This window comes from Catharus ustulatus, chromosome 25 (genome assembly GCF_009819885.2).
Source record: "Catharus ustulatus isolate bCatUst1 chromosome 25, bCatUst1.pri.v2, whole genome shotgun sequence".
Taxonomy (NCBI): domain Eukaryota; kingdom Metazoa; phylum Chordata; class Aves; order Passeriformes; family Turdidae; genus Catharus; species Catharus ustulatus.
Window position 1 is genome coordinate 2,773,078 of NC_046245.1, and position 14,626 is coordinate 2,787,703.

General features: G+C 55.0%; 1 protein-coding gene across 1 annotated transcript; it reads right to left on the reverse strand.

The window, feature by feature from the left end:
• Positions 1 to 1,205: 1,205 nt before the first annotated feature.
• Positions 1,206 to 8,904, reverse strand: OPTC (opticin). Its single transcript, XM_033080367.1, has 6 exons — positions 8,683 to 8,904; positions 7,076 to 7,214; positions 5,645 to 5,803; positions 3,697 to 3,899; positions 2,229 to 2,324; positions 1,206 to 1,376 (listed from the first exon to the last, which is right to left on the reverse strand). The coding sequence occupies exons 1-6, from the start codon at positions 8,902 to 8,904 to the stop codon at positions 1,206 to 1,208; spliced, it is 990 nt and encodes a 329-aa protein (XP_032936258.1).
• Positions 8,905 to 14,626: the final 5,722 nt, after the last annotated feature.

The following is a 14,626-nucleotide window of genomic DNA, read 5'->3' on the forward strand; positions in this document are numbered from 1 at the left end:
CATGGATACTGTCCCTAATCCATGGACACCACCCCAAATCCAGGTATTCCATCCCAAATCCATGGATACAGTCCCAAACCCATGGATACAATCCCCAATCCATGGATGCCGTCCCAAATCCACAGATGCCATCCCAAATCCATGGGTGCCCTTTCACCCAGGGGTGCTGGGATCCCCCCCTGGCCCAGCACAGCTCCCAGTCCCCGTTCCCAGCGCTGCAGCGGGTCTGGGATCAGGGCATGGAAGATTCCGGATGCCCCAGGTGGGGATTTCCCATTTTATCCTCTTTGGGGACAGCCCAGCTGTGCCCAGAGGTGACACCTGGATGTGCCACACCCTGCTGGGGACAGCCCAGGGGACACATCACACCAGGGATGGCTGGAATGTTATTTCCCTGGAGAAATCCAGCTCTGGATCCCCAGCCAGGAACCCCCAGATTTTCCTGGGAGGGAATGGAGGAGGAAATGGGACACAGGGAAATCCCATCTCTGCAAACTCCAGAAAAGGGCTGGGGCTGGGCCAGGCTTTCAAGAACAAGGCTTTGAATGCATTTCAAACAAATCTTTATTTTATTTTATTTTATTTTATTTTTATTCCTCCCTGCTGCGTTTGCCCCAGCACTGAGCTCACACTGGGGGTGAAATGCCTTCACTTTAACCACATTTAACCACATTTTGCTCCACTTTAACCACATTTCACCAAATCTAACCGCATTTAACCACATTTTAATCCACATTTAACCATATTTTGCTCAACTTTATCCACGTTTAACCACATTTCACCACATCTAACAACACTTAACCATGTTTTCATCCACTTTTAACCACATTTTGCTCAACTTTATCCACGTTTAACCACATTTTGCTCCACTTTAACCACATGTCACCACATCTAACCACATTTAACCACATTTTAATCCACATTTAACTTCATTTTGCTCAACTTTATCCACGTTTAACCACATTTTGCCCAACTTTATCCACGTTTAACCACATTTTGCTCCACTTTAACCACATTTAACCCCATTTTGCTCCACTTTAACCACATTTCCCCCCACTTTAATCACATCTAACCACATCTAACCACATCTAACCACATTTAACCCAATTTTCCCCCACTTTAATCCCATTTAAGCACATTTTCCAGGGAGCAGCAGCTCTGGGGCAGGACGTGGGAGCGTTTCCCTGCACTCCCAGCCTGGGGGCTCAGGAGAAGCGGCCGGTGGGCAGGCGGGGCAGGCAGAAGAAGGCGTTGGGGAAGAGGCTGAGGTTGATGGGGTTCCCGTCCAGGCGGATGTCCTCGAGCGCCCGGCGGATCTGGCCCTGGTCCTGGCTGTCACAGAACGTGTCCTCGTGCATCGTCCGGATGTTGTTGTTCTGGGAGAGACGGGAAAGGGCAGAGCTGGGTCAGAGTGGGGGGACAGGGAGAGGAGGAGGAGGAGGAGGAGGAGGAGGAATGGGGGCAGGGAAAGGGAAAGGGAAAGGGACTAGGAGAAGGAAAAGGAGCAGGAGCGGGAGCAAGACCAGGACCAGGACAAGGACCAGGAAAAGGACAAGGAGTAGAAGCAGGAAAAAAGGACAAGGACAAGGACAAGGACAAGGACAAGGACAAGTAAAAGGACAAGGAGAAGGAAAAGGAGCAGGAGCAGGAGCAGGAGCAGGACCAGGAGCAGGACCAGGACCAGGACCAGGATCAGGACCAGGACAAGTAAAAGGAGAAGGAGAAGGAAAAGGAGCAGGAGCAGGAGCAGGACAAGTAAAAGGACAAGGAGAAGGAAAAGGAGCAGGAGCAGGACTAGGACCAGGATCAGGACCAGGACCAAGAAGAGGACCAGGACAAGGACAAATAAAAGGACAAGGAGAAGGAAAAGGAGCAGGAGCAAAAACAGGACCAGGACAATGAAGAGGAGGAGGACGAGGAGGAGGACGAGAACAAGGACAAGGATGAGGAATCTGCTAAACTCAGGTAAACCCCATTCTGGAGGTACAGGAAAAGAGACAAATCTGACTCAAAGGGACGAGGACCTGGCCCAGGCCCAGGTCCAGGCCCAGAATAAGGAGGACCAAGGCCAGGGCCAGGACACGAAGAAGAGGATGAGGATGAGGATGAGGATGAGGATGAGGATGAGGAGGAGGAGGAGGAGGAGGAGGAGGAGGAGGAGGAGGATGAGGAGAAGGGGGATGACGAGGAGGGCTCAGAGGGCTCAGGTACAGACACACCCATCCCACCTGCAGGTGCAGCGAGCGCAGGCTCTCGGGGAGGGGCACTGGGATGAAATCCAGCTGGTTATCAGAGAGATGGAGGAACTGCAGCTGCTTCAGGTCCTGTAGGAGAGGGCAGAGGAGAAACCCTAGAGATAAACCCCTGAGAGACGAAACCCATAGAGATGAAACCCTAGAGATGAACCCAAACAGAGATCATCCCCACTGGAGATAAACCCCCCTAAAGATGAACCCCTAGAGATGAATGAACCCCCTAGAGATGACCCATTAGAGATGAAGCCCCAAAAGATGAACCTTCCTAGACATGAAGCCCCCTAGAAATGAACCCATGAACCCCCAAGAGATGAACCCTCCAAAAATGAACCTCCTAAAGATGAACCCAAACAGATACAAACCCCACAGAGACGAACCAATGAAACCCCCCAAACCTGCCCCCTAAACCTGCCCCCCAAAACCTGCTCCCTCTGTCTTGGGTAACAATAGAGGATGTGATCAAAGGAATCTGTTCTATCAGCATCTGCTGAGGGTGGGGCAGTGATCCTGATCTCTGTGTGAGATATTCTGCTAATGGGCATCCATGGAAACCAGGCAGGGCATTGTTCTTTATCTCATGGGATATCTCCTGTTCATGGCCATGGTTTATAAACCAGCTGGGGCAGTGTTCTTTATCTCATGGGATATCTCCTGTTCATGGCCATGGTTTATAAACCAGCTGGGGCAGTGTTCTTTATCTCATGGGATATCTCCTGTTCATGGCCATGGTTTATAAACCAGCTGGGGCAGTGTTCTTTATCTCATGGGATATCTCCTGTTCATGGCCATGTTTATAAACCAGCTGGGGCAGTGTTCTTTATCTTTTCACAACCCATCCTTCCTCCAGCCAGTCATTTTCTGCTCATGGCCATTGAGTCCCACTGTGGCACTGATAAAATTACTGCATCCCATTGGAAGTTGCTCCAGCCAGGGGAAAGAGCCCAACATTTCTTACCAAGATAAAAACAGAGGTTTTGGGACACTAAGGGAGCCCCTTTCTCCACTGGACTCCAGAGGAAAACCGGATTTCTCCACATCACCACTGGAGCTTTAGAGGGAAACTGCACCTTGTACAGGAGCACTGCTCCAACTGAGCCACATCTGTCACTGCAGGAGGATGCAGCCACCATGGAATGGGACTGCTGCCAACACCCTGCCTGACGGGTGTCAGGTTGTACTCTGACTGTGTCAGGGTTTGGGGTTTGTTCTTTGTAGTTCTGTATTTCTATTTTAATTTCCCTAGTACAGAACTGTTATTCCTATTCCCATATCTTTGCCTGAAAACCTATTGATTTCAAAATTATAATTATTTAGAGGGAGGGGATTTACATTCTCCATTTCAGAGAGAGGTTCCTGCCTTTCTCAGTAGACACCTGTCCTCCAAACTAAGACATGCCCTTATTCCCAGCCCTGCCCAGCCCCTCGCGGGTTCTGGACGCACGCGGAAAGCCTCGGGGCGCAGCCCGGCGCTGGGGATGCGGTTCCTGCGCACATCCAGGCGCTCCAGGCTGCGGGGTAGCTCGGGCAGGGCCCCCAGGAGGTTCTCAGGCAGCAGCAGCTCCCGCAGGCCGGGCAGCATCCGGAACGCGTCGTCGTCCACCCGCCGGATGGAATTGCTGCTCAGGTCGATGTGCTTCAGCTGCTCTGAAATGAGGAAAGAGGGACAAAGCCAGCAGGGTTTATTCCCCTCTTTCCACATCCAAATCCTGGTTTTTTTCTTCTAACAGTGGTGGTACAAAATCTCAAATTCCCAGCTCTTCACCATGTGAAAGCACACGCTTCTGTTTAATTACAAACCTGAGATTTTACCTCCATCACTCAAATTTGGGAGCTTCTCCAAAGCCTCAGGTCTGGCAGTGATCTCCAGAAAGCATAGAAAGCTCAAAAAATTTTCTAGATTTTCTAAATATTCCCAATTTTCCTCCCCTTGCCAAAAAATGGTTTTTTTTAATGCATTTTCCATAGATTTGTAGCTCTGTAGATGGTTATTACACAGCTCCTTAACTAACTCTGCCTTTTCCCAGTTTTCTCTCAGATTCTAGAACAGTGAGCTGAGCTCCAAACACATTCCTGAAATATTGTTCAGGGTTGTTCCAAGGGGGGGATCTACAATGAGGAGTGGGGCTGGAACAATTGAATCTCCTGTTAAATATTCTAATTAATTAACCTGCATAAATAAAAGAAATAAAACTGCAGAAATCCAAATGTACCTGTTAAATATCCCAAATAATCAACCTTACAAAATGGTAGAAACCCCAAATACACCTGTTAAATATCCTAATAATTGAACCTTACAAAACTGTAGAAACCCCAAACACACCCATTAAAAATCCTAGGTAATCAGCCTTATAAACCTACAAAAATTCAGATGTACCCATTAAATATCCTAAATAATCAACCTTATAAACCTGTAGAAATCCCAAATACGCCTGTTGAATATCCTGAATAATCAACGTTATAAAACTGTAGAAATCTGAAATACACCTGTTGAATACCCTGAATAATCAACCTTATCAACCTGCAGAAATCCAAATGTACCCGTTAAATACCCCAAATAATCAACCTTACAAAATGGTAGAAACCCCAAATACACCCGTTGAATATCCTAAATAATCAATGCTATAAAATATAGAAATCCCAAATGCACCTGTTGAATATCCTAAATAACCAACATTATAAACCTGCAGAAATCCCAAATGTACCCATTAAATATCCTAAATAATCAACCTTATAAACCTGTAGAAATCCCAAATACGCCTGTTAAATATCCTGAATAATCAATGTTATAAAACTGTAGAAATCTGAAATACACCTGTTGAATACCCCAAATAATCAATCTTATAAGCCTGTAGAAACCCCATATACACCTGTTGAATATCCTAAATAATCAATGCTATAAAACTATAGAAATTCCAAATGCACCCGTTAAATATCCTAAATAATTAATGCTATAAAACTGTAGAAACCCCAAATACTCCTGTTGAATATCCTGAATAATCAACCGGCAGAAATCTAAATGCACCCATTAAATATCCCAAATAATCAACCTTACAAAATGGTAGAAACCCCAAACACACCCGTTAAATATCCTAATTATTGAACCTTATAAAACTGTAGAAATCCCAAACACACCTGTTGAATATCCTGAATAATCAATGCTATAAAACTATAGAAATCCCAAATAATCAACCTTACAAAATGGTAGAAACTCCAAATACACCTGTTAAATATCCTGATTATTTAACCTTATAAAACCCTAGAAACCCCAAACACACTCGTTAAACATCCCAAACCTCATCAGACCCCAGAAATTCAATTCTTTTGAACTCTCCCATTCCCCCTGCTCGGGGTTTTGGGTTTCCTCTCGGGGTCGGGGTGTCCCAGCTCACCCAGGCCGGCGAAGTCGCGGTCGCGCACGGCGCCGATGCGGTTGAAGCGCGCGTACAGGTACTGGGTGTGCGGGGGCAGCGCCGGGATCCGCTCCAGGCCGGCGTCGTCGCAGTACACGGAGGAGCCGAGGCACAGGCACAGCAGGCAGCAGGGCAGGGCTGGGGTGGAGAGAAGGGTTGGGCATGGGGAGCACTCCTGACCCCATAAAATATCCCAGAACAGGGTTCTACACACCCTGCTGTGGGTGACATCCCCCTGACCCCATAAAATATCCCAGAGCAGGGTTCTACACACCCTGTTGTGGGTGACATCCCCCTGACCCCATATAAAATATCCCAGAACAGGGTTCTACACACCCTGCTGTGGGTGACAGCCCCCTGACCCCATAAAATACCCCAGAATGGTGAGATCTACCCACCCTGCTGGGGGTGTGACACACAGAACTGTCACAGCTCCCTGACCCCACAAAATACCCCAGAATGGTGGGATCTACCCACCCTGCTGTGGGGACATGGAGCTGGGACACCCAGGGATGTCACACCCCCCCGACCCTATAAAATACCCCAGAACAGTGGGATCTATCCACCCTGCTGTGGGTGTGACACTCAGGGATGTCACACTCCCCCTGACCCCATAAAATACCCCAGAACAGCGCAGGGATTTGCCCACAGTGTGGGGACACAAAGTCCATGACACCAGAGCTGTCCCAGCCCCCTGACCCCATAAAATACCCCAGAGAAGCAGCAGGATTTTCCCACCCTTCCCACACCCTGGTGACACAGAGTTGGTGACACCCAGAGCTGTCCCAGCCCCACCCAGGGAAGGACCAGAAACTCCCACTCCAAAACCTGTCCATAAATCAAGACCCCACAATCAAATCCCTCCTGCAGGATGAGGAGGGGAGATCAAAGCTCCCAAATTCAGCTTTTTACACCCAAAGCTCTCCTGGTCCCCTTCATTTTCCCACTGGAGGAAGCAAAATCATTTGGGATCAAGAAAAATCGGTCCCAGCTGCCCCAAAACCCCCAGCACGGGGGGTAGGAGGGGTAAAACCAAGCCCCTGATCCCCCAGCTCCATCCCAAGCTTCCTCATCCCTTTAAAGCAGCTCAGCACCAATTTCCTTTCCCCTCCCACTTAATTTGTCCCGCTCTGGAGTGACAGAAAAGGAATAAAGATATTTATCCTCGCTCCAGGATTTTAATTGTCGCTAATCTAATTGCCACCGTCGCCGAGTCTCTGCTCATTAAAGCGTCGCTGCTTTGCTGGAGTTCTTTTTTTTTCCGCAGAAATTTCTCTCTCTGCAGCCCTCCTGCCTCGCTGTGTGAGCAGATTCAACCCTAAAACCCTGCAAAGAGCTGCTGGCAGCACAAGAATTCCCTTTTTTTCCCCAAAAAAACTCCACCTTGAGATGGGGATGAACACAACTCACCCTGCCCGGGGATGGGCGCTGAGGGCACGGGGTCAGCACCGCTGGGGGGCTGCAGTTTTGGGGTTCCAACCGTGGTTTCACCCAGCTCTGGGAGGGTTTTGGGCTCCTTAGGGCGAGGAGCCAAAGTGCCAACCTCGATCTGCAAGCACAGCTGGGTGTGAGGGGTTGTCACTTGTCCCCTCCGGGGTGGGTGGCACCGGTCAGGGCGATGGGTTGGGGTCATTAATTCCTACTTGGAAAACTCCCCAGGATCTCCGGGGAACCGCCCTGGCCCCGAGGGATACAGGAACCCCAGAGGGAGGAAGAAACCCCAGAAGGAATAAGGAATCCAAGAGGGATGAAGGAATCCCAGAGGGAAGAAGGAACCCCAGAGTGATGAAGGAACCACAGAGGGATGAAGGGATGCCTCAAAAGAATCCCCGAAGGATGAAGGAATCCCTTGAAGGAACCCCCAAAGGATGAAGGAATCCCCAAGGGATAAAGGAATCCCCAAGGGATGAAGGAATTCCCGAGGGATGAGGGATGAAGGAACCCCAGAGGGATACAGGAAACCCGGAGGGATGAAGGAATCTCCGAGGGATGAAGGAATCCCTCAAAGGAACCCCAGAGGGATGAAGGAAACCCCGAAGGACAAAGGAATGCCTCGAAGGAATACCTGAAGGATGAAGGAATCCCTGAGAGATGAAGGAATCCCTTGAAGGAATCCCTGAGGGATGAAGGAGTGCCTCAAAGGAACCCCCGAGGGATGAGGGAATCCCCAAGGGAGGAAGGAATCCCTCAAAGGAACCCCCGAGGGATGAAGGAACCCCCGAATGATGAAGGAATCCCTTGAAGGAACCCCAAAGGATAAGGGAATCCCAGAGGGATGAGGGAATTCCTTGAAGGAATCCCCAAGGGATGAAGGAGCCCCCAAAGGATGAGGGTTGAAGGAATTCCCGAGGAATGAGGGAATCCCCAAGGGATGAGGGAATCCCTTGAAGGAACCCCCAAGGGATGAAGGATGAAGGATGAAGGATGAAGGATGAAGGACCCCCCGAGGGATGAGGGAATCCTCGAGAGATGAGGGAATCCCTTGAAGGAATTTCCGAGGGATGAAGGAACCCCGAGGGATGAAGGAATCCCTATAGGACACAGGAACCCCAGAGGGATGAAGGAATCCCAGAGGGATGAAGGAATCCCTCAAAGGAGCCCCCAAAGGATGAAGGAATCCCTGAGGGGTGAAGGAATCCTCAAAGGATGAAGGAACCCCTGAGGGATGAGGGAATCCCCGAGGAATGAAGGAATCTCCAAGGGATGAAGAAATCCTCAAAGGATGAAGGAACTCCCGAGGGATGAAGGAATCCTTTGAAGGAACCCCCCAGGGATGAAGGAGCCCCCGAGGGACAAGGGAATCCTCACATCCGAGCTGGCAGGGGACAAAGAGCTGGCAGAGCTCTGGCTCGGGTAAAACCTCCCCCAGCTCCGGGAGAGCTGCCAGGGCTGCTGCTGCCAGGGCTGCTCCTCCTGCTGTGCCACATCCATCCCTGGCACCAAATCCCCATCCTGGGATGCAGCCAGGGGCTCTCCTGTGTCCCCCTGTCCCCTCTGAGTCCCCGTGTCCCCCTCACCTTGGGGACAAGGTCCCCGTAGTCGTAGAGCTCCTCGTAGTTGCTCAGGTCCAGGATGTCCCCGTAGTTATCCAAGCTCAGGTCGTAGTTGTCCAAATCCAGGTTTTCATAGAGGGTCAGGTCAGCCTTGGGCTTCTCCACCTTCCTCCTCTCCTTGGCTGGGACAGCCCAAAGTGTCCCCAAGCACAGGGTGGCCACGCCCAGCCAGCCCAGGGGACACATCCTGAGCCTGGCCGGGGTCACCACACCGAGGGAAGGGGCCTGGAATGGTCACCAAGAGCTGGGTGTGACGCCTTGGGGTTGAGTTTTATATTTTTCAGATTCTCTGCTGGTGGTGTGGAACTCTGAAACTCCATGTGAGTGTCAGTAAGTTCTGAAGTTGGACAAAAAATCCCTTCCCAGCCAGAGAATCGAGGACAGACTCCCCAAAAATCATAAATAAAGTGAGGGAAAGGGGGGACTGAGACTTCACAACCTGAAGCTGTAATTGGACAATTAACCCCAGTTTGTAGATGAACCAAAACTTTTAAAAATGTAAAAATTCACGACCGGGATCCATCTTCAACCTGGGTGCAGCCCTGACCGGGCTCTTGCACTGCCCAAGGTGGATCCTTCCAATAAAACCGATTTTATTTTAATAAAAGGAAAACCTTTTATTCCTCTAGTCCCTGTTCCAGGTCAGAGGCAGTGCCAGCCCCGGGGGAGGGTGGGGACATGCAGCCGCCAGCCCCGGGGACATTTTTGTCCCCCCGGGGACATTCCTGACCCTTGGCAGCGCATTTCACGCTCGGCTGTGCAGGAGAGGCCCCGCGGCTGAGTCCCGGCTTTCCCAGCCCCGGGAGGGGATGAGGGGGTCGGGAGGTGGGGAGGGGGTCAGGAGATGGGGAGGGGGTCCCGATCCGGCCCCTCAGGGCGATCTGGTGGAGCTGGCCACTGGCCTTGGGTGTAAATCCCGGGATTCTGCTTTTCCAGCATCCGAGGGGCCACGGGATCCGTGTGACATCCCGGGGACACCCCCAGTGCTGGCAGCGCCACATCCGAACCCTCCAGGGCCCGTTCCCACAGAATTCCCTCCCAGGGGGAGGGTCCCGGCCCCCTCCAGCCTCTCCCAGCACAAACCCCAATTCCCACACCCCAAATCCCAAATCCCAAACACAAACCTCAAATCCCAAACCTCAAACCCCAAATTCCAAACCCAAGCCCAATCCCAAATCCCAAACTCCAAACCCCAAACCCAAACCCAAATCCCAAACTCCAAACCCCAAATCCCAAACTCCAAACCCCAAACCCAAACCCCAAACCCCAAATCCCAAATCCAAATCCAAACCCAAACCCAAATCCCAAACTCCAAATCCCAAATCCCAAACCCCAAATCCAAATCCCAAACCTCAAACCCAAACCCCAAATACCAAACCCCAAACCCCAAACCCCAAATCCACCACCCAGCCCGGAGTTTTTTCACTCTGCCCTGAGGATGCTGCTCCCAAATTCCCGCTGTTTCCCCCCAGACCCCTTTCCCCGGCACCCCCCGAACCCTCCCACCCCTCACTGCCCTGACCCGGGTGGGATCTGGAGCCAAACGAAGCCGGCACGGACCTGCCCCTGTCCTTCCTCCTCCTCCTCCTCCTCCGCTGGCTGCAGGGCTGGGGGAGGCTGGGGAGGCGCAGCCGGGTTTTTAAGGCACGGAGAGGAGGAGGAGGAGGAGGAGGAGGAAGAGGAGGAGGGGGCTGCTCTGGGGGTCTGGCCGGGGGGGACACTCAGGATGCCACCAATCCCACCCCGGTCCCCTGCTGCCACCCCGCATTGTCCCCAGGGCCAGGCGGCCCCGGCCGTGGCTCGGCTCCAATTGGGGCTCACAGGGAGCGCGGATCTTTATTTGGGGTCCCCAAGGGGGTGGGGACACGGCCCTGGGCAGGGGGACAGAGCCAGCGCCACCCCTGCCCCGGCCACCCCCGGTGGGGACACCAGAGAGGGACTCGCGGCTGTGCCCGGTGCCAGGGACGTCCTAAAACACCAGGGGGACCGGCCCGGGGTTTGGGGGGGATACAGAGACCCCCCCAGAGCCCCAGTGATCAACTCAGGGTTTGGGGGGGCTGCAGAGACCCCTCCCCAGGGCCCCAGTGACCAGTCCAGGGTTTAGGGGGGCTGCAGAGACCCCCGGGGATCAAGGGATGGGGACTTCAGCTCACCCAGCCCAATTCTCCTCCCGGGGAGGCTCAGCGCCCCAAATCTTCAATCTTTAGGGTGGTTTTGGGGTTTTTTGGGGAGGGGGAGCCGGTGTGAGTGCAGGGAGGGAACTCGGCACCCCAACACTGAGAGGTTTTGGGGTTTTTTGGGGAGGGGGATCCAGTGTGGATGCAGGGGGGCTCAGCACTGCTCCCCTCATTGGGGTAGGGTGGGAAACACCCCCCACCCACCCCGAGGGACAAGGCTCAGCTCGGGGGGGACCCTCCCGGGCGATGTCACCGCGGGGTTGGGACACCCCAGGAGGGGCAGGGCGAGCACGGCCACCCCCCTCGAGCAGCCTGGTGCCCACCCACGGCCACCAAAATGTTCCTGTGGCCAGCACGCATCGCCCCCCACCCTCCCACCCTCCGGAGCACCCATCTGCTCTCGGGGACACCCCCGCGTCCCCCCCAGCCCCCCCAGCCCCCCTCGCCAGGACAGCCCCGGCCCCGCTCAGCACGGAGCGGCCGCTAATCATCATTAATCTTCATTAATCTTCATTAATCTTTCATTAAGCCGCTCATTAGGCGGCTCGGTGGTCACCGTGATGGAGGCGATGTGGCAGCTGGGGGGGGGGGCGTCAGAGCGGCCGGGGGGAGGGGGCTGCGATGAGAAAGGGGGGGATGGGTCAGGGTCCTCAGGGCTGGCGGGTCCCCGGGGGTGTGGGGTCCTCTTGGGGTGAGGGGTCTTTGAGCAGTGAAGGGTCCCCAGGGGTGAAGGAGTCTCCAGGGGTGAAGGGTACCCAGGGGTGAAGGGTCCCCAGGGGTGAAGGGTACCCAGTTTCAGGGGGTCCCAGGGGTGAAGGGGTCTCAGGGGGTGAGGAGTCCACAAAAGGGCCCCCGGGGATGAAGGGACCCCAGGGACGAAACGGTTTCCAGGGGTGAAGGGTCCCAAAAGGGTGAAGGGGTCCCAAGGATGAAAAGTCCCCTGGGGTAAAGGATCCCAGAGGGGTGAAGGGTCCCCACGGCAGTGGGGTTCCCAGAAGTGAAGGGTCCCTGAGGGGTGAAGAGTTCCCAGGACACTGGGGTTCCCAGGAGTGGTTTCCAGGGTTGAAGGGTCCCTGAGTGTTGAAGGGGTTCCCAGGGATGAAGGGTCCCCAGGGGGTGAAGGGTCCCGAGGGCAGGAGGGTCCCCAGGGATGAAGAATCTCCAGGGATGAAGGGCTCTCAGGGGTGAAGGGTTCCTAAAGGGTGAAGGGTCCCCAGGGTTTGAAGGGTCCCTGAAGGTTGAAGGGGTTCCCAGGGATGAAGGATCCCCAGGGGTGAAGGGTCCCCAGAGGTGAAGGATCCCCGAGGATGAAGGGTCCCCCAGGGCCATGGGGTCTTTGGGGTCTTTGCTTTTCCATCCTGGCCCCATCAATGATGTCCTGTCCTTGTCCCCACAAGCAGCAGCGTCCCCTTGTTCCCCCTCAGCATTCCCAATCCCTGCAAGGTCCCCAAATGTCCCTGAGTGCCCAGCACCCCCCAAAGGGTCGGTGACAGCTCTTTCAGAGCGGGGGATCCCTGCTCAGCACCCACAAATGGGGTTGGGGGGTCACCAGCTGCAGCGGGGATTGATCACAGCCAGAATTCCCTCTGATCCCAATCCCTGGGGGGATCCAGAGCTGGGAACAGCAGCTGGGGACCCCCCACCCCTGTAACCCCACAAGTGAGGGGGTCCCACATTCCCCGCGACCCCACAGCAATTCCCACAACCCCAACCCCACCGAGGATCTGCACGGAGCGGGTTTGGGGGGCTCAGCTCCCATGGGGGGACAGCTCTGCCATCCCAGGGAAGGAAAAACCCCCCGGCCGTGGGGGATTCAGCTCTGGTTACGAAACTGCGCGATCGGGAGGGGTGGGCGGGCGGCTGCTCCGCACCCCACAAACACACACAGAGAGAGTCACTCCCGGCTCATCCCACATCCTCACACCTCCTCCCACCGCCCTGCTCCCCCTGGGCTCGGATCCGCGTGGGGAGAGCGGCTCTGGGCGCGTTCCTGGGGAGCAGCAGCGGCTCCGGGGATGCGCACAGAGAGAAGGCGCTGCCGCCGCCCGCGCACCGCGTTCGGGTGGGAACGAGCCCCGAGCCACGAACCACGAGCCACGAGCCCCCCGAACCCCCCGAGCCCCCCGAACCACGAGCCACGAGCCACGAACCACGAGCCCCCCGAGCCCCCCTAGCCCCAAACCCCGAGCCCCCCGAGCCCCCCGAGCCACGAGCCACGAACCACGAGCCCCCCGAGCCCCCCGAACCACGAACCACGAACCCCTAGCCCCCCGAGCCCGACCCCGAGCCACGAACCCCGAGGCCTGAGCCCCCCGAACCTGACCCCGAGCCCCTCGAGCCCGACCCCGAGCCCCCCGAGCCCCCCGAGCCCCCCGAGTCCCCCGAGCCACCCGAGCCACCCGAGCCCCGAGCCCCCCGAGCCCCCCGAACCCGACCCGAGCCCCCCGAGCCCGACCCCGAGCCCCCCGAGCCCGCCGAGCCCTGAGCCCCCTGAGCCCCGAGTTTCCCTAGCCCGACCCCGAGTCCCCCGTGCCCTGAGCCCCGAGCTCCAACTCCCCCGAGCCCCCCGAGCCCCCCCGAGCGGGTCCCGGCTGCTGCCGGGCGGGGCAACAGGACCCTGGGGACGGGAGGTGCCCCGAGGGTGTGGATGGAGGATTTTGGGATGCGACTGTGCCACAGGGACGTGGTTCTGAATCCCAGATTTTATAGGGAATGATGCAGGGTGCTGGAATGGGGCTGTGATCCCATAGATGTGGGTGTAGGGTTTTGGGATGGGGTTGTGATCCCCTGGATGTGGATGTAGGGTTTTGGGATGGGGCTGTGCCACCCTGAATCCGAGATTTTACAGGGAAAGGTGCAGGATGCTGGAATGGGGCTGTGATCCATGGATGTGGAAACAGAATTTTGGGATGGGGCTGTGACCCCACGGATGTGGAAACAGAATTCTGGGATGGGACTGAGACCCCATGGATGTGGAAGCAGAATTTTGGGATGAGGTTGTGACCCCATGGATGTGGAAGCAGAATTTTGGGATGGGACTGTGACCCATGGGCATGAAAGCAAGATTTTGGGATGGGGTTATGGCCCCATAGATGTGTCCCTGCATCCTCAAATTTTACAGGGAGTGTTTTGGGATGCTGGAATGGGGCTGGTACCCCATAGATGTGTCCATTGACCCCAGATTTTACAGGGAATGTTTTGGGATGCTGGAATGGGGCTGGTACCCCATAGATGCATCCTTGCATCCCCGATTTCAGTGCCTGGTGATGGATCCCAGCGTGGCAGAGCAGCCCTGGGGATCTCAGTGCTGCTCCCACCAGGATGATCACCCCAAACCAGGAGGTTTTTAGGGTTCCCCTGGTGCCACGGGGGCAGCTCACGGGTGTCACCCCCCCAGTGTTTGGTGTCATCTTCTGCCGGGGTGACAGCAGCACCCAGGGGCTGCAGCCAGGGTGGGGCTCTCCTAATTAGCAGGGATGTTCATTAGGGAGGGCACAGGGGGCAGCTTTGACACCAGAGCTGCGAGTCCAACCTCTCAAACCCCGATTTGGGGTCAAGGCACCTTAAATCCCCTAAATCCCTTAAATCCCCTAAATCCATCCCATCCCACCACCCTGTTCCAGCCTGGACACTCCCAGGGGATTCTCTGGGAATTCCATCCCACCCCCTTCCCACCCTCCCAGCCAAAAATTCCTTCCCAAATTCAGCATCACTCCAGCCAAAACCCCAAA